A 26,525-nucleotide genomic window follows, 5' to 3' on the forward strand; every position below is an offset into this window, starting at 1 on the left:
TGGAGACTGTAGCTTGGCTGGTTCTTGCTTGAAGTTTTTACTGACTAGAAAAACCAAGGGATGTGCTCCTTGGTCTTCTAAGGTTAGTACTGCATACTTAAGGTAGGAATGGTAACATTTCTATAACAGAATACAACTCTGTTGACTTCTTCATTTGCCACTGTATAACACTACTTTAAGTTCCTGATAGGAATCGATGTTGCAAATCCACCACAAAACTGTCAAAACAAACCCTTGGGAAACAACTGTAAATCTTAACAAAGATGACTGTGTCATTTAAGGAAATAAACAGTATCACAGTTGCTATGGAAATGACATTCAGTATCACATCAGATTCTTACACAACTATATTAATTATCATTATATATTGGCCTTACAATACCACCTAATAGTATTTTGTTTCCAAAAACACATATTGCTCTAGTTAACATTATTTATTTTGACAGTTTAAAAATTATTTTTTGTATCACACATATTTTACTTAACTTATTCTTGCTTGTTGGTGAAAGCAATGAAACAAAGAATACTTTTACAAGACATAGACCTATTATAACAGGGTAATTAATTTATAACTTTTTTTAATAGCCTTGCTAGTGGCTGCTAATGAGGGTCTATACTTTCAGTGGTATCTACTACAAGAAGTATACACACACACAAACACACACACACACACACACACACACACACACACACACACACACACACACACGCATATGCACGTGCACACACACAAACACACATGCACACACACACAAACATACACACACACTTAGAGATGATTATCTGGTGTCAAGCCTGTAAAATATCAAAGGCACAAACTAGGAAAGAACATTTTACAAAACCAAACAAAATGGGATGTCTATACAACAGAATAAAACAACCACTGCAGTTTTCACAATGGAAATATGAACCATGACTCAAAAAAGATTTTTTAATCAGTCTGTGTTGCCATCCCTTAAAACCTGCACAACTGCTAAACTGCATGTTATTAATAAACTGCATGCATCACTTTTGAATTTGAATTACTGCAAACATATTTTCAAATTTCACTCAGTCCTTTAACATAGTTTCGCATTTCAGCATCTGTGGCTGCTATAAACCTCTGGAACACTGCTTTTTCTGCAGTCGAAGCAGGCCTTACTGATACACACTTAAAAAGATATCTTTCCTTGTCATAGCTGCCCACACATCTGTGAATCTGGCCTCTAATCAGCCTTGGAAGATCACGATCCTGTTTAAAATAGAATGTATTTGATTAAAAAAATCAGTTATTAACTTCTTCCTTACACTGACCAAAGCAAAAGAGCACACAAAATCCTTATCCATAGTTTCATCATGCCAATGGTTCTGCAAGTAAATTAAATCAGTACACTGTTGCTAGGCTTCAACATTAAAATTCTTAACAGGAGCATTTTCCATTCAAACCAGAAACATTAACTACATTGCCACTGTCCATCTTCAATGACAACTGAACCATGTTTCCAGTTGCCTGTGTCAAGAGGTAACAGCAGGGGACAGCAGGTGTCATTTATGGGAGCTTAGGAGACTTTTGGTATTCCTAACAGTCCCTACCTTTCAAATAGCAGGTATGGTGCAGTTTCTGGATAAGTCAAGCTTCTGCAAATACCTACTTCTACAAACCTATAGTGCTCAGCTGGAATGCACGCACTCTTTATCCACGTCACCCCTCCCCTTTACACAGGAGGAAAGTACTGTGCCTTCCTGCACCTACATGGTGTTCCTTCAGCAGGACTTAAACTTACTCCTTCTTACTCCTTCTCCCACTATAATAAGTGAACTGACCTTAGCCATTTACATGTAACCCCCCCATACATTGTTATCATACCTGGATAATCTGGGACATAGTCAGGGCTCCATTTATCTACACCACAGAGACAGTCAATGTAAACACACTTCAAATGCTTTTATAATTCAGTTGCATAATTTTTCTAAAAGTTAAAATATTCTTTGTATGGCATACATTATAAAAATGGTATAACTGATTACAATCCTTTGTAAAAGAAACAACCACTTACAACAACAAAAATGCAAAATGAATCTTAGAATTGTTGCAGGACCACCAATAACAGCTTTCTTTCAATCATTCAGACAATTTTTTGGTGTTATCATAGGTTCTGTAACAATTCTGAAATTCATAATTAGAATCCTTTATAATGCATAGATGAGATTCCTTTTAGCATGCACTTCCTGATCACATCTCAACCCTTTTGACTTGTGACATCTTGAGTTCTTTGCCATTAATACTACCACCACCTGCTACAGTCAGCAGATATTTTTTAGTGGAATTAACAGCCATTAATAAAGAACCAACAAGATAATTTTATGGCACACCCCACAGACAGCCACAGTACTCATGCCTGGGGTTTGCTGGGGAAGAAGCACAGAGAACCCAAAATAAGCCATTGTTCATTTTTACTGTTCTTATGATATGATGACCTCAGCATCTGCCCCTAGCCTAAATGCATACACATTTATATTACACTATTTGTCTGCAACATAGGGGTGTGTGTAATACCTACCCATATTCTTCCTACAAAGAAAAAAAATAAGAACTGTTATGCTCTGCTCGACAAAGGCACAGGAAAATAATTTTCTTGGGTGGTGAAATCCAGGGTACCTTTTTGGCTAGGCTTATATAGGCCCTAGGGCCAATAGCCTAGCACCTACCTATGAACCTATGAACCTATACTCAAAATCTTCTCTGCAAGGCTGGTCCCTGGCAATCTGAGTTCATTATGAAACTTGGGCCAGTAACATTGCAAATGGAAATCTAGTTTCTCTACAAGTAGGGCACTAACGTATTAAACAAGAGAATCCTTGCTGCTTTAGTCACATGAAACAGTACATTTCCAGCCAGGTGCTCTTGTGGAAAGTACCATAAATATGAACAACTGCTCCATATCCTAAAGGTGATAAAGTTACCTAAGGTTCCTTGCCATAAATGGTAAGCAAAGCTTTCCGTCACATCTACTCATTAGCAGAAGAACAGTTGAGTAAGGTATGACAGGAGTACTGTTTAATTACTACAGTCTCTTCAAATGTAATATTTCCTTTCCCGATTTCTAGAATTGAATAGTCCCTGGCTGTTTTTATTGTTGTTTGTGTACTGCTAGATCTTAGCATAATATGTATGGCTCCTGTTTTCACCCTTGCAATGTGTTTCTATTTTTTTTTTTTAAGTTGTGTGATGGTAGATTCACCATATTTAAGTAAGAGATCGTGGACTCAAAGTCCCCCACATATGGGGGTCATGCCCCCTGCAAAAATTATATTTATATATTTCACCTACATGTTTAGAAGGCTGTTTTCTCATTAATTAATTTTATCAGGCTTATGGTTAACCAGTTGTACATTCACTTCTTATTGTGGCTCTGTGCAATACTCATCTTATCAGTAAATTTTCAAGAAAGAAATATTATAACATTTAAAAAAATGCATGTTGATACTCGTACTTCTTTTCTGTCCTTTATTGGTATGAAATTTCCCTGACATATCAAGAGTTTCAGCTACAGTTTCATCCTGTTCATACCTGACTTCAGTTACATTGACTGCGTACAAGACTTTGAAAAAAGACACTTGTTCCACTTTATTTCTACTGCCTTCACCTTTAAAGACAGAACTCACCATAGAAGTCTATGACTTACAAAGTGAGATGTCACAGAAGAAGAACTGTAAACTTTACAAAATGCTTAACCAGTGAATTTACACAACTCCGTCGACTGTACTATCGTCGAACACGGAAGTTCGAAAATGGTAATACTGATGTCAAAAAAACAATCTAGGAATGGGTTTTAACATGGGTCGAGGTAGGGGAGATGTTTGTAGTTCAGAATAATACTGAACACCTACCTTGACCCATGTTAAAACCCATTCCTAGATTTTTTTTTGACATCGATATTACCGTTTTCGAACTTCCGTGTTCGACGATAGTACAGTCGACGGAGTACGGTTTGAAATTTTGATAGTGAACCATATATATATATATATATATATATATATATATATATATATATATATATTTTGTTTTCCTACTGTTCCTTCTCATGGGGGCCTTAGCATGGAGAGCAGTGTTACAGGCAAAGCGGCAAAGCTGTATGCTGATATGGCACCCTAGAGAATTAGCTAATTTTAATTAGTTATGTACTCGCCACAGAAATGTTCATGGAGCCTGCTTTACTTGGCCAAGTGATTCAGGTAATCACTCTGCCAACTAAAATTTAATTATAGGAGGAAAAAGTGAATACTGTCTTTTGACAGCAGTCACCCATTGACTTCTATGGGAGCACTCACTGCACAGGTAAATCCAGCAAATCTGTGGGAGTAAGGGTATGTCAGTCTGTGTATGTGTGTGTGTGCGTGTGTGTGTGTGTGTGTGTGTGTGTGTGTGTGTGTGTGTGTGTGTGTGTGTGGACCTCTCTGTGCCTGTGCCTCTCAGTAGGGGCATGAATGAGGCTGAATGAATGTGTGTGTGTGTGTGTGTGTGTGTGTGTGTGTCTGCCTGGGTGATCACATTACAGGGGGTAGCTACAGCATCATGAGTCTGGGTGTGTGTGTGTGTATGTGTGTGTGTGTGTGTGTGTGTGTGTGTGTGTGTGTGTGTGTGTGTGTGTGTGTGTGTGTGTGTGTGTGTGTGTGTGTGTATGTGTGTGTGTGTGTGTGTGTGTGTGTGTGTGTGTGTGTGTGTGTGTGTGTGTGTGTGTGTGTATTTGCAGGGAGGAGTTTGTTTGCAAACACAATGTATGGGCTGTTAGGGAGTAGGGAGAACACTAGTAGGTCAGGTCTGGCAGTGTAGTGTTGTGTTCAATGGAGAGGCATGGTAATCAGCCACTAATGAGGTGTTTTGCATTGTTTACGATGTCTCTGAATTGGAATTTATCTCCATTGCATTACTGACCATCAGGATTTAGTCTAGAAGATTTAGGATTTTTACCTGGAAGCATTTACATGGGTATTTTTATACCCCAAGTGGACTCCAAATAAATTTTCCTCAGGTGAAGAGCAAATGTTGGAAGTTTGATGGGCAAGAAAGAGGCAGCTGGGAACATATGTTTTGGGAGTGTAATGAGCTGGCAGACTTTAGGGTTTCCCTGCAGATCGCTCTGTCAGAGATGGTGGATGAGCAGATTGGACTGACTGGGAAGATTTATTTATTTTTTTTAAGTTATGCTACAGAATTGGAATTGCCTACACATAGTAAAGCCTTGCTGAGTCTAATTATGGTGGCTTCCAGAAAAGCAATTACTAGAAAATGGAAATCAAAGTCTAGATCAACTTTAATAGAAGTAGTCAATATAATAACAGAGATAAAACAACTGGAATTGGGATCTTAAGAAAAGGGAAGGAGCAAACTACATAGGAAAAATGGCAATTGTGGGAACAATATATGCAGAGCAGGAAAGAGGTTTAACAGGCAGGATTTGAATGAGCTATACAATACTTAACTGACAATAACTGGTTTATATGTGATGTATAATGTTTTCAATTACAGTTGTTTCAGTGGTGTCTGTCATGTAAACTGCAACTAAAGTGGTATCATTTTGTATGATTTTCATTTATATAAATGTAAGACTGCCTTTGTTATATGTGAAAAATTAATAAAGATGTTTGGAAAAAAGGTAAGTGTCCCACCCAAGTATATTATCCTACTTAAAGAAGAGCTATTACAGCAGCACTCTTTAAAAATCCAGGGTAGTGGAAGAATGTCACAGAAACCCATTTAAAACAGCTCTTGCAAAACCTGTCCTGCCCTGAGAAAGAGAATCTAGTATGTTGTGCTTAAAAATAAGGATACCTCTTGGAAGAAGCAACTACACCTTAAACTTGTATGTAAACATTTTAAAATTGGCTTCTGATGTAGTTTGTTTCTCAGTAGAATGTGATCTCGCTGCTGCTTGTACTTTGCCATAGTTATCATAACAAAAGAAAACACAATCAAGTTGCTCTGTTAGGGGACCATCATTAATCATCATTAATGGGTCTATATCTGGTTGCATTATTTATTGTATTGTTGTTTGACGTTTGGCTTTTTCCTGGTAAGGGGTCATCACAGCGGAACTCCGGTCCACTAATGATTGGCAGTAGATTTTTACAAAATGCCAAGGTGCCAGCTTGACGTTCAACCTTCAATGAAGGCATGCCCATTTACACCCACATGTCTTTCGAATGCTACCCAACCATGGGGAGGACATGCAGACTCCACACAGAAGGCACTCCCAAGCCAAGCCGAGAATCGAACGGGAGAACCTCTTGCTGTGAGGTAACAATGCTACCGCTGTACCACTGCGGAATTGCATTATTTATTGTATTAAAGCTCTCAGATTCATCAGTATGTTGTGCCCTACTATGTTGCATGCAGTTGTGTCATGTGTCCATATTAGGAGACCACTCCCAGCCCCCTAGCATGCAAGTTCATTCCAAATAAATAAGCCAAGTAACTTTTCTGCAAATGAAGAAAGAAAAATGATGTGACACACAAGTGTTCACAACTAACATACAGAAAAAAACTCTCAGCTTGCAGGGAAATCCAACAGTAGCCTTTGGATGCAGGGGCAGTCCCAGCATATGGAGGACAGTGAATCTGTATTTCTGTCTCACCAAAGTGGGTCTTCTTATACATTAACTACTACTCTATACACTCCTATTTCATTTCATTTTAATTACAAGTAACCCAGTCCAACTATCTAACAGTAACTACAGTCTAACTCAATTTCAGCTCCTAATATCTTTCTCTTTCACTTCAAATGACTACATGTTGAGCTATAAACAAACACTGCAAAAATAAGCTTTATTTCTAACCTTAAGGCTGCCCTAATTCTCCCTTATTTTTTAAAACTCTCATTTCAAATAATCTCATTACTCACATATTTAATCTTTCCTTCACCAAAGTGCACAAACTCATTAACAGAACAAGATCTCAAGCTCTGTCATTATTTGACATCTTGCAAGACATAAGAAAAAGATCTACAGACAGCTAGTGGATTGTACAAAAACTGCCTGTTTTCCTAGTCCCAGAATGGTTTCTATAAGGACTTCAATACTCTCACTAAAATCTGCTCCAATACAGACAACATATTCACCAATATAGTCCAAGGCAAACTAACTGGAAGTCTCATCACTAATGTGAAAAGAATCCCTGAATCCATGAAACACCACCTACTCAAAAACTCCAAGTGTTCAGACTTGGTGAGGATCCTGTAGTCTGGGCCTGGATGAACAGATGTCTTTAAGATAGAATATTTGAAATTGCCAGTAACAGCGCCTTCTCTCACCCTAGCACATTTATATCAGAAGTTCCTCAAGGAACAATTCTTAGTTCCCTAATGTGTTCTGTGTTCATAAATGACCCCTAAATCTATCCCTCACTGTCTTATAATAATTTATAAAAAAAATATAATCATACATAAAACCAGCACTGTTTCCTCATCTTTCAAACATAACTCCAGAATGATTTCTTAAAATTCTAAGATTAAGTTCAAAGAAGCCATCTCATAATTAATATTAACAAATTCTCTTGTAAGCTTTTTGGCATGATTCCATGACTGAGACTTACAGGTCCCTAAACCTAGTTCCATGACTGTGACTTAGATAATGCAAGATCAATTAGTAGCACAAGTGCTGGAGGGGATACGAAGAGGAGGATATGAGTGAGCAGACAATACCAGCTTTCCAGCCTAGGAGGAAGGAGGTGGGTCAATTCACTGCAATACCAGCATCCACTAGACAGAAAGGTACATGACATGCAGCAGATAAGTCAGGATGTGTGCTTGGCTCTGCCAAGCCACACTTGCAGGGTGTCTTCATGAACTATGTGAGGAAACATGCATACCTGCAAGGGAAAGAAGTGCAGGGATGTTGCATCTGCAAACAGCCACATGAAGTATTGATGGGGAGAGGTTAAGTTTAAATAACAAAAAAATATGCTGATAGCTTATTGAATGGCAGGACCAGTGATAATCACTTGACCCACAGGGGAATGAATGGGCCATATAATTTTGATAGGGTTGATGATTGGTTGGCAGCGTAAAATAACAAATTAAAAAAAAATTGCACAACCTTTAATATTTGCTGATCCTTTCAATGGTCCCATTGCACAGAACAACAGCCTACTGTATCTTGGACTTTTGCTTGACCCCCTTTATCTTTCATTGTCATGTTGATGTCACATATAATACATGCAGTACTTAAACAAAGCATGTTAGAAGATAAAGCTACTTACCTTTGAGTTAAGATGATCTGTAGCTACTGGAATCTTTCTCTCAAAACTTGATTATGCCCTGTTGGTATACACACACACATACAAATGATCCAGTCAAATGTGAACAAGAGCTTTCATCCTTTCCTCTAACTCTACACACCACTGCCTCTCCCTGAAGAAAGCTACCGGCTTCCATCGTTCCTGTCACACCTTCAAACTTGTTCTTCATAATTATTGTCTACCCCTAGTGAGCTAATTTACAATACCATTCTAGCAAGTCCGGTCTCAGTCATCAATAGCCCACCTCTTGTCAGACCTAACTTTGGGGTAGACATCAATGAGAAAAGCTTCTCCACAGTTGCAGCTAAATGTAATCTCCTACCACCTCATCTCAGAAAGTATAGATCTGTGCTACTCTATGTTATTCTGCTAGAATATCTTTTTGACACCCTGGATTATCACTCCTCCTACAAAGGCACAATTTAATCTAATACCTAGTATAACTCACCAACTCTCCAATGTTTATTGTACACAAACATTTTCTTTCTGGCTTTTAGAAGATAATAGGCAGTTTGTGTTATAAATAGTTGCAGCTAGCTACTGATAACTTCTGATATACAGTGTTATAAATTCTCCACTCCTGTCTTCAGTGTCACTGCTACATGTCATGCCTACTTCTGAATTCAATTTCAATGCAGTTAGTAATGATAGTTTGTATCCTGCTTTTTAATTAATTATACAATCTGCACAGTGTTATGTGAAGTACAGCATTCTTATTTCTGTATCAACTGTACAAACTTTAATATGCCATGTAAATGCCTTGGATGCAGGTCACTGTTGGAAATGTTTTTTGGACCAGTCCACCCCTTATTTAACAAAGAAAAAAAAAATCAACTGATTCTCTCAGAATATTCTTCATGAGTCTACAACTGAGATGAACCATAAGAAGTAAATTCACCAAGGTGAAAGACGTTGGAGGTCAGTGAAGAGAAAGAGCTTAAAAGACTGAATTCTGAAGTACTGTGGTACCAAAGGAGGCTCAGCTTCTGGAGTCACTGTCCAAATGTAATGCCTGGTGAAGGTGTGAACTAATGACCAAGTGGCCGTGATACAAATCTACAATGGGGACATGATTGAAGCAAATACTGGAATGTGACAAGCATCTGGTGGATTGTTTTTTGTCAGTAACATTCCGCAACATATAGTGAGCTACTTGGTAGCAAAAGGTGATGCAGTTGACAGTCTGAAGAGACAGAGTTTGCTTGGCAACTGCCATTCCTTTCTTCTGTAGAAAAAAAAAACAAAGAACAAAACCAAAAAAATGCAACGATATCCATTCAATCTTTTAAGTTATATAATCACAAGTAAAACCTGACTGATGATTCACTTCCAGGATACTGATTCTTTCACCTCTAGCTTCATCTCCCCCACCCCTCAGTGCAAAAATGACATAAATAGACTGTTTCCAATATAACATCTGCACTACTTTTTGGAGGAAATGAAGGCTGCTCATAGCAGGCACCCAATCTTTGTAGAGGACTAGATAAGTTTCTTTGCACTTGAGTGCCCTCTCAGCTGAGATCCTGCAAACAGAGATGACAAACATCAGGAACTCATCTAACTTTTAAATGTGGGATGGGCAAATACTTCAATCATTTGTTGCAAGTTCCATGGAGGGGAAGAGTTCTTCAAAAGCTGACAGTGATACAGAATAATGTTAAAGATCATGTGCAAACTGACAAAATCAAGTAGCCTATCTATTCTCAAAATGCATTTCCACAGTAGTTGCTTGCCTTGGCTATCCTTCTGTCCTTTAAGTTTGTATTGTTACTTTTCTTTTTAAGGAACATTGCTTCCAAAAAACGCCCTCCATAACTATAACATACACTGCTCCCATTGATTACAAAGCAGGAAGTTCTGCTTCCTTGCTGATGTGCTGATGTCACATTACAGACATAGAGCCCATTAACTAGTCAACAAGAGGAAGAAAGGCATGCAGAGGCAGGATTTTCAGACTAGGCCAGTTTTACTTGTATTTTTGACTAATTTTCAAATTTATGGCAAATTGCACGTTGTTGGTTAATCTGGTCTTCAAGCTCCCGTGCATTCTGTTTTCCTTTTATGTGGAAACAAATGTGAAGGCTGCTTCTGTTTCATGGGCACCAAGCACATTATATGCAGCACAAAGTCCATAACTCTTTATTGCTTCTGATTTTGCCAAATGTCATTGAATGCTACCTTAAATCTGGTCACAATTTTTGCAGAACGCCTCTGATTTTGCCTCATATTTATACCTGTTCAGATCACGAATCCAGCTAAATGGAATCTCCTGTCACCTTATATAATCAAAATCTCAATTTTCTATTAAATCACTGAAGATGACAGTCGGACACTAATGCTACATATAAGAGTTTCATAATTTATAATTCACTCTGTCCGGAAAATACATGCTGATGCAAAACCTGTTCTACTAATATATGGACCTACTACACTCAGCTTGTATGCAGCATTAAAGTGATATTTACTTACTTACAAAACAAACAGAGGAAAGAGACCTAGTCCAACTTTGTATCATCAAAGCAATAAGAGTGATGATGCAAAGACAGGAAGTATTGCCCTCGGAAGTCTGTGGAGCCAAAGTTTACAAGCAGGAAATTACAGTAAAATGAAACAGAATATCCAGTAAATTGGATCTGCAGAGTGGGTGGCCATCCTGTCATCCTTGAAGAAAGAGAATGACTACAGGTAAGTGCAAAAAATATTTGCACATGATCTTCAAGGAAATGCTTGACGAGAATGAGCTGGGCCACAGTCATGTGTCAAAAATAGCTGACACGTTCATCTTTATGATGGAATAACTGGGACCAAAATCAAAAAGGCATCTGAGTTACATCAGAACCACTTATAAACTAACCAGCAGGGGCAGTACTGGATACTGTTCTTCCCAAATGGAATACCTCTTTCACAAAGCATCTATCAAGTGAAAAGCTACATGGAAGGTCCAGCAGGAACGGTGGTCTACATCAGCAAGCAGGTCTTGAGGATGAGCTGGATGTAACTCCAGCCCTGCTGAACCACCTCGACTAGAATCAAGTAGGTTTCTCATATGTCCTGGAGTCTGAGGGCCTGAAGCCATGCCCTTCTTAGTCACCAGGGGATGTAGGTAATACACTTTGTGCTTCCTTATCTGAATTTTGAGATGAAATGTGGAATCAGAAAGACAGTAGAAGGTGTGCAGAATTTAACTTTTCCATAGGCAGGAGAGGGCATTGACCATGAATTCCTTCTTTTCATGCTGATCTGAGCAGAAAAAAAGCATATAATTACATTCTGGTAGGTGCTGGTTAGCAGACAGGTTCATCTTCAAAATTACTAATTTCAAGAAGATCAGAACAAGACATATCCCATGTTGTTTGTTTAGCTCCATACAATGGCCTTTTTTCCTGACAAAAAGGCCTCAGAAGCAAGATTCTCTCCAGAATCCTGAAGACCAGAAGGGCTGTGCTTTGTTCCAGCTGGTAGAAATCCCATTTCTCTTGAACCATGAAAGATCCAAGATGGGATTCACCCATCACCAGTGAAGTAATTTTTATCAATCCATAAGAAAGGTTTAGCTGCTTTAAGAAGAGACCCACCTGACAATTATAAGACTATCCACCAGTTCAAGGTTTGCTAACAGGGACTGGATACCAGTAGATCCATGAACATGTGGTGAATCTGCAACTTACTGGTTTCTCAAAGGTTGCCACAACACTCACATTCTCAAGCATGCAAAAGACATGATGCTCAGCAGATTCAGTAGGAGCATGAGTGCCTGAGTTCAATCTCCATGCTTCAACCTCACCAGGCTGCCAAATTTATAACCCTAAGGGGCCTAACATTAAACAGAAAAAGAAGTTATGTACTTACCATAACATTCCATCTGTGTTGTCCATTTTCATTCTTCCTCAACTGATGGGTTTGGACCCGAACTGTCGGATTTGACTTGGCCATTGCAAAAGCTTGTGGCAATCTAGAACTCTCAAGCTTCTCCCTTACCCAGAAAACACCAACCCCAATTACTTCAGATCTTGATTGCTGGCTGTATCATAAAGAAATTATTTTTATACATATAGACATAAATGTAAACATATAAAAAAGTCTAGACAAGGCTATATCTGGAGCTTTATCATGGTTGAAGTATATCAATTTTTTTATATGTATATCCACTCACTCTTTCAAAAAAATCATACAGATGGGAGTTGGTGGGTGGGGAGTTGAGGAAGAATGAAAATGAACCACATAGATGGAACGTTATGGTAAGTACATAACATCTTTATCTGATTTTGTCAATTTTTAGTCTGTCCTCAACGGATGAGACAGAGTCCTCAGCTACCTAAATCCCAGGGTAGACTCAAGGAAGGATATTCCTAAGCACCATTTAGTCAAATGATGCTTTACCTCTGGATATCAAATCCAATTTGTAATGAGTGATAAAAGGGATTCCTATTACAAGACTGAAGATGCATTCTTTCAAATGAGTCTTGGTCGAACTTAAAAGACTGAAAAGGCAAAACATTGAAGCGGATTTTAAGCAAATTCTTTCCCTGGGAAAGAATTTGCTTGGCTGCTTCGTTACTTTGTCATTTGTGGCACTGTAGTGCAATCTTGGAGTTGGTATATTTAAGCAGGGGGTGTGTGGGGGGCACAGCCCCCCACTTTGGGGGGTGTGGGGGCAAAGCCCCCCACTTAATGTAATGTTTAAAGTGTTTTCTTTTTTTTTTTGTTGGTGGAACGGGAAAAAAATGCTGTTCTGACAGTTCAACATTGTAAGCTTTCGCTTACATAGGGTCGATTAATCACCGTTCACTTTTTTAAGCATTCGGTAATGTAATATAGACCCGATAAAAGTATAGGGGGAGCCCAAGTTACTGCTGCACATATTTCATCCATGGAAGCTCTTGAATGAAAAACAGAGGAAGTTACTATGGACCTGTTTGAATGAACATGTATCTGCTTTGGTAAAGGAATCCCCAATTTGTTGTAAATAAAGAAGATGTAGCCAGTAAGCCATCTAGCTAGAGTGACTTTGGACACTGGTTTACCCAGTTTCACATTCTCAATTGAAACAAATAACTGATCCATAGTTCTGATGTCCTTTGTTCTATGTAAATAGAAGCACAGTTGCCTATGAACATCCAATAAATGTAATAAATATTTGCCTTTGTTTGAATAATTTGGAAAGACAACTGGTAAATTGATGGACTGGCTAATATGGGACTCTGATACAATTTTGGACAAAAAGGATGCATTAGTTCATAACATAACCCTATCTTTATATGAAAAATTAGATATGGCGGCTTTACAGACAAGGCTTGAATTTCAGAAACTCGTCTGGCAGAAGTAATGGCCAACAAAAATAAAGTTTTCCAAGAAAGAAATTTAAGATCACAGTCATATGCAGGTTCAAAGGGTGGATAGACCAAGGCATGCAGTACCAGATTTAGATCCCATGGAGGAGTAGAATCTTTAAACAGAGGTCTTAAAGGAAGTATTCTTCTTCTTCTTTTGGCTTTTCCCAGTTAGGGGTTGCCACAGCTGATCACCTGTCTGCTCATGATTGGCAGTGGAGTTTTATGGTGTCATGTTGCCAGCCCAGCGCCCAACCTTCCACAGAAGGCACACACACGCACACATACCTAGGGCCAATTTAGAGTGTCCAATCCACCTACAGCATGTCTTTGGGATGTGGGGGGGGAAACCGGAGCACCTGGAGGAAACCCACGCGACCATAGGGAGGACATGCAGACTCTGCACAAAAGGCACCCCAGCCGAGGATTGAACCGGAGAGCCTCTTGCTTTGAATGCTAACCGCTGCACCACCGCGGCCGCCCAGAGGTCTTAAAAGAAGTGTGCCTCACAAAAAAGTTTTACAAAGTTTATGAGAAGTGAGTGAAGAACTATCAGATCCAATATGGAAATTAGAAATTGCTGCCACTGATCTTTAACTGTTGAAGAACTGGCTCCTTGATTAAAAAGTAGCGTCAAGAAATCAAGAATGCTATGAATCAGGACAAAAAAGGGTTCTATATGATTTTGAAGTGTCCAGTATACAAATCTTTTCCATTTACTAGCATAGAGTTTCCTTGTAGATGGTTTAAGGGAAGATAAAATGTGGCAAACAGGAGACAAGAGCATAAGTTGTCTGGTTATTACTGGAAATGGAGAAACTAAGCCATCAGCTTGAGATTGGGAAGGTTCGGATGAATCATGTCTATTGGGGGGTCCAAAATCCAGGAATGATGAATTAAATGAGGCCATAGGAAGGAAAACCAAATCTGCTGAGGCCAAAAAGGTGCAATGAGGATGACTTTGCTCTTCAGCCTGGCAGCTCTCTGTAGGAACTTTGGAATTAAAGGAATTGTGGGATAAGCATAAAGTAGACAAAAGGGCCATTTGTAGAGAATAGCATCCATCGGTGATTCTCCCTGTGGGGGAATTAGGACAAAGTAGCTGCTGCAGTTGTTCGGGGGAGATGCAAAAAGATAACGGTAAGGCTGGTCCCATTGTTGGAAAATCAATTCTGCCACTTTCTTGTTGCGGGATCACTCATGAGATAGTGGGATCAGTTTGACCGGCAATACATTGGACTTCCCCAGAATATGCATTGCTATAAGAAAGCGATTGGAAGAGATCGCCCATTACCAAACCTTGAGTGCTTCTCAACACAGGGGGTAAGAGCTAGATCCCCCTTGTTTTTTTACATACCAAATCAATGAAATGTTGTCTGTTTGAATCACAATTCTGAAAGGCCTGTAATGCTAAAAGCTCTGCTCTCAACTATAGAGCATTGATATGCAAAATGGCCTGTTTGGGGACCATGTGTCTTGGACTGTCTTTCCCAGGTAAGGCCCCCCCCAACCCAGCTGGGAAGCATCCGTGGTCACAACAACCTTGGGCTGAGAGGGGATGAATAAATGGCCTTCTACAACTTCTTCTTACTGAATCCACTACATTAAATCCCTCTTGCATATACTGGTGATTCATGTCGGAGCAGATAAAGGAAAATGAAGTATTGTCCATTGCAAGGTCAGCATCCATTGCAGAATTCTGATATGAAATCTGGCTAAGGGCAGTAATGTTATTGCTGCTGCCATTGATTACAAAGCCTGAAGGACCAAATGGGCTGAGATTTTGGTACTGCAAACTATCTTTCTCACTTATGATCTCATTTTCTGAACTCTGGAGAGGGGAAGTGAGGCTATAGTTGATTTTGTATTGAGCAGTGTTCCTGTGAACTCTAGACTTTGACTTGGTTCTAGATGAGACTTTTTGTAGCTTATGATTATTCCTAGTACAGCACATGTATGGATCACTTTTTTTCTTGCCATGATGAGCTGATGCCTGGTCAGGGTACAGGTGAGACTGTTGTCTAAGTATGGAAACACTCAGAATCCTTGCAGTCTCAAGTGAGCTGCTACTAATGCCATGCATTTGGTAAACACCCTTGGGGCTGTGGTGAGACCAAAGGGCAGAACCCTGAACTGGTAGTGACTGGCTCTCAGCTGGAAGAGTAAAAACCTTCTGGATCTCCTGTTCATCTTTATATGATAGTATGCATCCTGAAGATCTATTCAGCACATCCAGCTGTCCTTTTCCAAAAACAAAAAAAATGGACTGAACAGTGACCATTTGGAACTTGGTCTTTTGAATGGATTTGTTTAAGATGCCAAGATCCAGAATTGGTCTCCAGTCCCCTGTTTTATTTGGCACTAAAAAGACCCTTGAGTAAGTTCTGGATTCTATCTGGTCTGGGGGGGGGGGGCCTCTTCTATTTTTTTTTTTTTAGCAGCTTTTGAATATGAATTACTGCTTGTTCCTTCTGACTGGGTGGAACACTGGAGAATTTTCTTGAATTGGGAGGATAAAAGGAAAAAAAGAAGTTATGTCTTACCATAATGTTCCATCTGTGTTGTTGAACTTCTTCCATTCATCACTGATGGGTTCGGTTCCAAGTCCCTCGGAACCGTGTCGGCCTAATACCAAGTTCGTGTACACCAAAAACTCTCGAGCTAAGCTGCTACCCACAATGCCCTTCTCCCATTTACCTCAGATCGAGTTTGCATAGGACATATAGAATTAAAGCAAAGGCCATTTCTGCACAAAAATCCTGAAAAGACCACAAGGACCCATGAGATCCACCAGGAGCCTTTGGTGGGGGACGGAGGGTGGGATGTGATGAATGGAAGAAGATCAACAACACAGATGGAACGGTATGGTAAGACATAACTTCTTTATCTGATGTTGTAAATCTTCTTCCCATTCATCACTGATGGGACAGAATCCCAAGCTACCTGAGAAACCTGGGTGGCCCTTATGGAAGAACATTCCTGAGCACCATTGAACCGAAGGCCACTCCTCTCCTGGAGACCATATCCAACTTGTAATGTTTGGTGAAAGTGTGAGGTTTAGCCCAAATGACTGCTGCGCAAATGCTGTCCATAGATGCTCTGGAGTGAAAAGCTACAGAGGTTGCTATAGCTCTAGTTGAATGTGCTTTGATATTGTGAGGTTTCGGCTCATTTGCACGTGAATATGATAAAGCAATACAATCTCTGAGCCACTTTGATAAAGTGACTTTTGACACAGCATATCCCAGTTTTGGACCAGAGAAGGAAATGAAAAGTTGGTCTGTCTTGCGGAAAGATTTAGTCCTGTCTAAGTAAAAATGTAGTTGCCTATGCATGCCAAATGAGTGTAGACAGTATTCTCCTTTATTGGAATAGTTTGGGAAAAACACTGGGAGTTTGATGGATTGGTTCACAGAAAAAAAACAGAAATCACTTTGGGGAGAAAAGATGGATTAATACATAGCGATACTCTGTATTTACGAAATATTAAGTACGGTCTCTTGATACATAAGGCCTGTAATTCTGAGATCTGTCTAGCTGAAGTGACAGTTACCAAAAATAGTGATTTCCATGATAGGAATTTGAGATCACATTTTGCAGCAGGCTCAAAAGAGGGTTGAGGGAGAGACTGTAGTACTAGGGAGAGATTCCATGCCTCCAATAGACACCTAGTTGGAGGTCTGCTGTGAAACACTCCTTTGAGAAAGGTCTTGCATAGGCGGATGGACATAAGTGGAGTGTCCTCTGATCCGTTATAAAAATTGGAAATAGCTGCTAAATGGACACATATGGTAGAAGCTGATGCTACATTCTCTAAGAATTCAGATAGGTATTGAAGTATAACAGAGACTGGAGCTGAGAAGGGATCTAGCATCCATTCTTTAGACCAAAGAGCAAACCTTTTCCATTTATCTCTGTAAAGTTTTCTGGAGGATGGCTTATGGGAGGCCAGAATGATATCGTGAACAGGTGAGGAAAGGGTTTCCTGCCTGGTGACTAACGGAAGTGGAGAAACCAAGCTGTCAGCTTGAGAGTGAACAGATTCGGGAGAGTCATCCCTTGGGGGGTGAGAAATTAAGTCTGGACGAGTGCCCAGGATCCATGGAGGCTGTAACAGATGAGGCCATGGGAAGAGGAACCACACTTGATGAGGCCAAAATGGGGCAATGAGGATCACCTTGCATCTCAACTGAGTTGCTTTATTTACAAACAGAGGTATCAAGGGAATTGGTTGATAAGTGTAGAGGAGACCCGTGGGCCAATCGTGAATCAGAGCGTCTCTCGGGGACTCACCCTCTGGGGAAAGAGGGCAAAAAAGCTGCTGCATTTGTTGTTTGAAGGAGAGGAGAAAGGTTTCCAGCAAGGCTGGCCCCATCTGCTGAAAATTTCTGCCATCACTTTGGGATTGGGAGACCACTCATGTGGAAGGAGAATGCATCTGCTTATCCTGTCCGCAATCACGTTGGAAGTCCCCGGGATGTGCATTGCTATAAGAAAATGGTCAGAAGCTATTGCCCAATGCCAAATTCTCATGACCTCTCAACATAGGGGGTAGGATCTAGTTCCTCCTTGTTTGTTTATGTATCAGACTACTGACATATTGTCTGACTGAATCGCAATCGTTCCAGATGGTAGGAGAGGATGTAATGCCTGCAACGCTAACAGAACCACTCAACTCCAGAACATTGATATGCAGGTTGGCCTCTAAGCTCAACCACGTGCCTTGGACTGTCTTTCCCTGAAAATGGCCCCCCCCACCCTATCAGGGAAGCGTCCATGGTCACAGTGGCATTGGGTTGAGGAGTTTGAAAAGGGTGACACCAAAGTTCCACGTCTGGCCTCATCCACCAGATGAGATCTAGCTTGCAAGAGTTGGTTATGAGGATCTGTGAGTTTAGGGGGTGAAGATTTGCCAACCACTAGGACAATAGGAGCCATTGTAACAGTCTCATGTGTAACCTTGCCATAGGAATTATCAGAATGGCTGCAGCCATGGACCCTAGAGCCTAGAGAACTTCCCTTGCTGACACTTTTCTTTGACAGAGTATCACACGTACTTGCAATCTTAATCTCTGAAGCCTGTAAGTCGGTAGAGATACCAGGCATGTTCGAGTATTGAAAACTGCCCCTATAAATTCCAGCTGTTGGGTAGGTTGTAAGTTGGATTTCTCCCAATGTACAGTGATGCCTAGGGACTCTGCTAGTGAAAGTGTGTAATGGAGGGCCATGGTCAGAAGACGCTTGATGGGGGTGGAAAGGAGCCAATCATATAAATATGGAAACATCTGGAATCCTTGAAGTCTCAGATGAGCTGTCACCACTGCTAGACATTTTGTGAACACTCTGGGGGCAGTCGAGAGACTGAATGGCAGGGCTCAGAACTGGTAATGGTTGGCTCCTAGCCAGAAGTGAAGGAGACTCCTGGAGCATTTGTCCATTTTGATGTGGTAATACACATCCCAGAGGTCTATTGAGCACATCTAAACATCATCCCTTAAAAATAGGAGAATGGATTGAATAGTGACCATGTGGAATTTGGTTTGTATCACTGATTTGTTTAAATGGCTGAGATCCAGAATGAGTCTACAGTCCCTAGTGTTTTTTGGCACTAAAAAGAATCTTGAGTAAAACTTGGATCCGCATTGGTCTGGAGGGACTGGTTGGATGACTCTTTTTTGATACAGCTTTCTTATCTCTAAAGTTGCTTCTTCCCTTTGATTGGGTGGAACATCGGGAAGGTTTTTTGTAGGTTTTGGATGGGAGGATAGAGGGATGTAGTAGCCTCTGATGATTATTCTCTGCACCCATCAGTCATTTGAAATAGAGCGCCAGGCAGTTTGGTGCAGAGAAAAGCGAGCCCCGACTGCTTCCAGAGGAAAGCAATCGGGCAAAGCTTCAGGAGCATTGATAAGACTGTCCAGAGAAGGAATCCCTGGAGTCTTGGTTTTGGGGACCCCCTCTGCCTCTAAAGGGGTGTCTTTCACCATTGGAACCCCCTCTGCCTCTAGGGGAATCCTCGCCATGTGAGTTAAGGAAAGGACCGTGAGATTTCTTGTGCCAGATTTTCCCACTCCTCTGGTTCCTGGAAAAAGAACATTGGGGCTTGGAAAAATGTAGGCCAACAGCAGACAAAGTCTTTCTGTCCTGCTCGCACCTGGCCAGTGTGTCCTTCACTTTAGAACCAAATAAGGAAGATGGTTCAATAGGGGCATTCAAAAAGGAGGACTTGAAGGAGTCCGCAAGGTCACAGATGCGCATCCAGGCATGACGCCTCATGACTATGCCTGCACCCACAGATTTAGCCACCCCTTAGGTTGCATGGGAGAGCAGCCTCATGGATGAATTGGAAATAGATTCAAGGGGACAAGTTGAGAGGCAACCTTGTCCCATGCCCCATCAGAAACTTGACCCGCGAGGGCTCCAGAAAGTTCGGTAATCAAATCTCTTTGGAGCCTCGTGAAATGTTCCAAGTAGTTCAGGGACCTGACAGCAAAGGTTGCTGAAGCAAAATCGCACTTCCCCAATCTGTCCACAGCCCGGGACTCTCTGTTGGGTGGGTGAACAGTAGGACTTTCTTCTGCTAGATCCTTTTTAGTGGTCATCGCCCACCACCATAGCATCAACTGGTAAACCTCTGGACCAGTGGGGATGCTCTTCCATGGGGGGAAAGAATCTTATCTGGTCTCTGGGGAATGGCCTCAATAGAGTTAGGGATCTGCCAAGCATGCTGCATGACAAGCTGGATTAACTTGTCCGCAGGTGGAGTCACCCAAGAGGTAGAAGGCTGGGAGCAAAAAGCCTGCAGGAAGACGGATTCCTCCGAGGAAGGGTTAGAGGGCTTCCATCCACCCCTCTGTTTTAATATTTCCAGGACGTCTCTGAAGGAGACATCATCAGGGGGTGACCATGGGGACCCCTTCCCATAATCGTAGTCTGTATCCTCTGTCAAAGACTCTTCAGGAGAGTCAAAGTGCCTCCTCTTGCACTCCTTCTTCTGAGGAGGTTCTTCAGTGGGTATATCTGAGGAAGACTCGGAAGGATGGTTACCCCAAACTGGGGTTTTCTGAGACTTCTGCTCCTGGTGTCCCTGGGAGATGGCTCGTGGTAGCTGTAGCTCAGAGGGAGCAGGGTGAAGTTCCAACATTGGTGGAGTGCTTCCCAAAGCAAGCATCCTCTCCATCACCTGGAAAGCAGGCCCGCCTAAAGAGGAATGGGAGACTGGAACCGAGAAGGACAACCTCGGAACCGGGTTCATACCCTGTTCCATCAGACCCGCTCCTGGGGATGGATTCTCAAGCAGGATTGGGGCAGATGCCATCCCCGGATCTGAGGACGGAACCGATAAAACACTCAGAACCGTGCTGTGGACTGAGGACTCCACCCCTAAACCATGAGTCTGAGGAAGGGATGGTTCCGATGGAACCGAAAACCAAAGGGGCGGCCTTGAAGCCTCAGTGACAGTCACTGTTGGTGCCAAGGACATCGGAGCAATGGGCTTCAGAACTGACAGATCCAAATGAGGAGTATATATTGGAGTCCTGGGAGAGATAGACCCAAACCCCAAAGGGGGGTGAGTCTTAGGAAGATTTGTTATCCCTCTGGCAGTCAACAGCTGATCCATCAGGCACACCACATCAAATTTGGAAAGACTCCTGGTGGACCTCATGGACACTCCTGAAGGGGAGTCAGGTTGGTCCAGAAAGGGGCTGTACATCTGACCTAGAAACAGATCCAGTGAAGGGGAGTATCGGGTCTGTTGTGTCTGAGCTAGTGGCACCATAGTCTCTAATTTGGAGACAGGTAGTAAAGGAATCATTGGAGTAGAAAAGGGACTCGGTGCTAAGGAGGCACTCAGAGTCGAAGTTATCAGTTCCAAAAAAATTGCATGGGTCAAAACTGCTTTTGGTGCGATAAAAGGCAAAGTCGGTGCCATAGCTGTTGTCGAAGGTAAGGCCAGAGTCGTAGCTGAAATGGAAGGCAAGCTCTGTGCCATAGAGGTCAGTGCCAAGGGTGGCGCCAACTTTGAAAATCCAATAGTGTACATGGCTTCGGTCAATGTGGCAACTGGAGCAGAGCTTGGAACAGTAGTAGTACTCATAGTCAGGGTCAAAGTAGCAATTCTTTGCTCTGAGGAAGATTTGTGGGCCTTATGTTTGTGTGACTTGCTCTTATCACCAGCCAGTGAAGTGGGATCAGAATGGGGATGTTTTTTGTCCTTCACTGGAGGGGTTGAGACCTCCGACACAGAAAGGGCCTCTAAGAAAGGAGAAACGAGAAGGTCTTTTAGAATCAGTTTATTTTTCCTTTCATTCAGCGTCCGCTGACTAAAACTTTGACAAATCTGGCAAGGAGGTCTAACAGAGAGGTGAGAAGCCCCCAGACAATAAACACAATCATCGTGAGAGTTGCTGTTAGGGAGTTTACCATTGCAAGAGGTGCTGTTTAAACTCCAAAGTCCCTTTTTTATCAGACATTTCCATACACACACAAGAAAAGTTCACAAAACTACTAAACACCTAAAAAGTAAGAAAGGAAGAAGAAAGGGAAAGAAGATACCAACGATGGTATCAAATGATATCACATGAGTAAGGAGAGGGCGTACCAATGATGGTAAAAGAAATACCCAAATGGGTAGAGCTAGTTAGATATATTCATAGTAAAAGAGTAAAAAAATAGGAAAAAAGTTCAAAAATACACAATTATCAATAAAATATAACACTTAGCTTGAGAGCTTGGTGAAATACTGCTATATGGCTATGCGGCAAACGAGATCTGAGGTAACAGGGAGAAGGGCATTGCGAGTAGCAGCTTAGCTCAAGAGTTTTTGGTGTACGTGAGCTTGGTATTAGGCTGACATGGTTCTGAGGGGCTCGGAACCAAACCCATCAGTAATGATTGAATGAAGAAGATTAACAACATCAGATATGGTATTATATAACCTCTGGAAATGATTCTTTGCACCCAATTATCTGTTGTTATTCCTAGCCAGGCTCTCTGATGCAGGGACAAATTACCCCTGACTGCCTCCAGAGGGGGACAATTGGGCCTCCTTTCACAGTGCTGAAAAGGTTTACCAAAGAACGAGTCTCTGAACCCTTGGTTCTATGGGCCACCTCTGCTGCGAGGATGACATCTACCATTTTAGTTCCCCCATCTGCCTCTGGGGAAACTTCCTACACGTGTGTCCTGAAAAGATCATTGGGATTTGTTGAACCGCATTTTACCATCACCTTGATGATTCCTTGAAAAAGATCTTTGAGGGGTGGAAAAACATATGCCCACAGCAGAAAGGGTCTTTTCATCCTTCTCACACTTGGTCAATGTGTCTTTTCACTTGGGGCCAAAAAGAGACATGCCATAAAAAGAAGCATTGACGAACAAAGACTTAAAGGACTCAGCAAAAATCACATAAGTGCATCCAGGTGTGTCTCCTAATGGCAATGCCTAAACCCACTGCCCTTGAAGTTCCTTCTGCTACATTAGAAATGAGCCTTATGAAAGACTTGGATGTCAACTGAAGAGGAGCCAATTGAGAGGTGACAGATGCTTTCACCTCTTCAGAAATTAATCCTGAGAGGGTGTCTGATAGCTCCTTAATCATGCCCCTATATAGTCTTGTAAAATGTGCTAAATAGTGCAGGGACCTTAAGGTGAAGGTTGCTGAAGCATAGACACACTTCTCAAATCTGTCTATTGTCCAAGACTCTTTGTTGGGGGGATGAACAGAAGGACTTTCTTTTGCGAGTTCCTTCTTAGTGGGTGCTGCCACAACCATAGCATCAAAAGGCACACCCTTGAGGCAAAACTGTTTATCCTCTGCAGCTGTCATGATTTTATCAGGCTTTCTGGGAACTGACTCATTAATCTGCTGTGGTGCAGCGGTAGCTTTGTTGCCTCACAGCAAGAGGTTCTCCCATTCGATTCCCAGCTGGAGTGTGGGGAGTACCTTTTGTGTGGAGTCTGCATGTCTTCCCCACAGTTGGGTGGGCATTCGAAAGACATGCGTAAATGGGTGTGCCTTCATTGAAGGTTGAACTTTGAGCTGGCACCTCAGCGTTCATGAAAATCTACTGCCAATCATTAGTGGACCGGATTCCGCTGTGGTGACCCCTAACTGGGAAAAGCCGAAAGACAAACAGCAACAACAACTGGGAACTGACTCATTGGTGTCTTGATCCTTCCACGCCTGCCGCAAAATCAAATTAATGAGCTTGTCACTGGGTGTGGCCACCTAGGAGGTGTACCAAATGCCTCCAGTTGTACAGATTCCTCTGACGAAGGGTTGCTGGGCTTCCAGCCACCTCTGTATTTCAGGATTTCTAGGATGTCTCCGAATGAGACATCATCAGGAGGTGACCATGGGGATCCTTCATCCTCATCAAAATCTGTATCTTCGGTAACAGATTCAGGAGAATCTAAATACTACTTCTTGCATGTTTTGTTATTAGGGACCTCCTCAGTGGGGTACTCTGGGGAGGTGTCAGAAGAAGCGGGGATACCCTGATGGGAAGCCTTAGGTTTTGGTACCATCTGTCTCTGTAGAGGAGACAGTTGAGACTCCAGACACAGAGATGGGACAGATGTGGACAGAGAATCCAAGGGGGTAGGCACCATCTGAGTCAAGGGTGCAGATAGGGCTGTCTCCATGGCAGCAAAGACAGACTGTTCCTGTGAGAGATAGGATCCCGGATTTGAAACAGCAAGTGTCTAATGCATGGTCCCACCCTGCCCCAAAGACAATCCACCTGAGGCTGATGTTGGAGCCAAACTTGACCATTGCTGAGGCTCTGAGGTGTAGAGATGGCTCCAAAACCCTTGGAGTCAAAAGAAGCACCCTGGACCTGACAAGGTAGAACTGGCTCTAAGAGCTTTCTAGATCAAACTGAACCGAAGAGCTCAGAGCAATCCTCGGATCCGAGAATAAAGGTATTCTTGGATCTGAAGCTGACAGGCCCAGGTGACATGGATCCAGGGGCTCTGAGACCTTGAAAGGAGTCAGAAGAGGAACTGACAAAGATGGGCTAGAGGATGTACAGATCTCCTCACCCAATGAGGTAGCAGCCGAAAGGATAACTGGCTAGCTGTGCACTGATAGAATTTTTCTCACTAACCTCTCCACAGCCTCTTCCATAAGGCTTCTGGAAGAGCAAGTGGACATCCATGAAGGACATTTTGGTCTCCATAAAAAAAGGGAAAGGGACCCTGGAGGGAACTGAATCCACTGAGGTGGAGTATCTAGTTTTGGGTAAAATTGCCACATCAGCAGTTCTTTGTGTCAGATTGGAAGGGATCTGATCCAATATATCTTTAAACTTTGAAGTTTTTGGATTCAAAGAGGCAGTCAGATCCAAGGATTGTTTCTTGACATATTTCTGATCCAAAGAAGCTGGATCTGAAAATTTAGGTCTTTACTTTTTTGGATCCAAGGTAACTGATTCATCTGAAAACAATCTTTTTAAGGACTTCTCTGAAGTCTTAGAAGAGGCAGTTGAAGTGCTTGGAGAAGTGGGAGACATTTTTCTAGATTTTTGTGAAGAAGCTCCAGATAGTGCTTCATTAAAGGAGGACAGAAGTAATACCTTCAATATTAATTTGTTCTTGCATTCAACCAGGGCCCCTTGGGTTGAATGCATGACAGATGGAACAGCTTTCTTGGAGATGAAGGGGTCAACGACAGTATATGCAGAGCGTATGCATGTCAGAAAGAGGAATTTTCTGACTGCATTTGCCACAAGTTTTAAAGCCTGCCATGTTTTTCTCTTTTTCAGACATCTTAAAACAACAGATGCTAGGAAAATAACAATAACAGCAACAAGAACAAACACACTGCAATAAAACATAACTATAAGATTAACTTGTTAAGGTTTAATTAACAACAAACTATTCAGAAAAGACTATAAAGATGTTTTTTTTTTAAGGTGAAAAAGGGGAAGAAGAAAGAGGAAACGCTACCTACAAAAGGTAGCAAAGAGCTACGATGAGCATGAGATATGAAAAAAGGGTAAAAGGGAGAAAAATTACTAATGACAGTAATTTACAGAGTTCACAAGTACAAGATGAGAGAAAAAGGAAAAATAAGAAAACAAGAGATTATTAATAAGGAAAAAGGGTACTATCGCAACCAGATTTTTCCTTTAATACCGCTTGCTTCCCGGTGTGTGAATGTAACTATAAATATATACAGAATCACACTGACAATGTTAACTTTATTAAAAATCATTGTTTAGATAGGAAAGACAGTAAAACATGTAAGAAATGAGTGCTTGTTTCAAGCTATGCAGTTTTCCCAATATCATGTTACTGGAAATACATTTTCCTATAGCAGTTATGTGTAACACACGTTCCATATCTCAAGCCGCGAGCCGGTAAATGTTGTTAAAGTGAAACTTTGACATTTTGCAGACAGTTTCTCCTCATACTACCAAAAACTGTAACCCATTGACTCAGCCATCCACAAATATGCTTCCTAAATCATCCAGAAAACATCCACAAATATGCTGCCCACAGCATCCGGAAGACATCCACAAGTATGCTATCTCAAACCTTCAGAAAACATTGCAAGAGTAACTACTCTCTAAAAAAATTAATCTGCTGCTGTCAAATGCTATACAAAACATCCAGAAAGCATTGCAAGACTAACTAGTATCCCAAAAATATTAAATCCGGTGCTGTCAAATGCTGTCAAATACTACATACATATTTATCATACTACAACCTAACACCACATGTCATATTCAGTTTAGCCGCCGTTGTACAAGATGTTTACCTCTTTTTAATTGTTTAATCTGTTATTCCGTTTTACTTATATTATTTTGCATAGTTTTTTTTTCTAAATTAAAGCTTATTTCCCCAAAAAATGTGCTGCTCCACATGTGTTATTCTCGTAGAAATGTACAGTCAGTGTTGCAATACTCCTACTT

At 41.4% G+C, this 26,525-nt stretch overlaps 1 protein-coding gene across 1 annotated transcript in view; it reads right to left on the reverse strand.

The window, feature by feature from the left end:
* Positions 1 to 706: 706 nt before the first annotated feature.
* Positions 707 to 26,525, reverse strand: part of SPATA22 (spermatogenesis associated 22) — a 1,591,573-nt gene continuing 1,565,754 nt past the window's right edge. The window contains exon 8 of the mRNA XM_044054327.1: positions 707 to 1,231. Coding sequence (XP_043910262.1) covers positions 1,040 to 1,231 — 192 coding nt within the window. The 3' untranslated portion in view covers positions 707 to 1,039. The remainder of the gene's footprint in view (positions 1,232 to 26,525) is intronic.

The sequence above is a fragment of the Protopterus annectens genome, chromosome 13.part0 (assembly GCF_019279795.1).
Source record: "Protopterus annectens isolate FY-2018-M chromosome 13.part0, PAN1.0, whole genome shotgun sequence".
Lineage (NCBI taxonomy): Eukaryota > Metazoa > Chordata > Ceratodontiformes > Protopteridae > Protopterus > Protopterus annectens.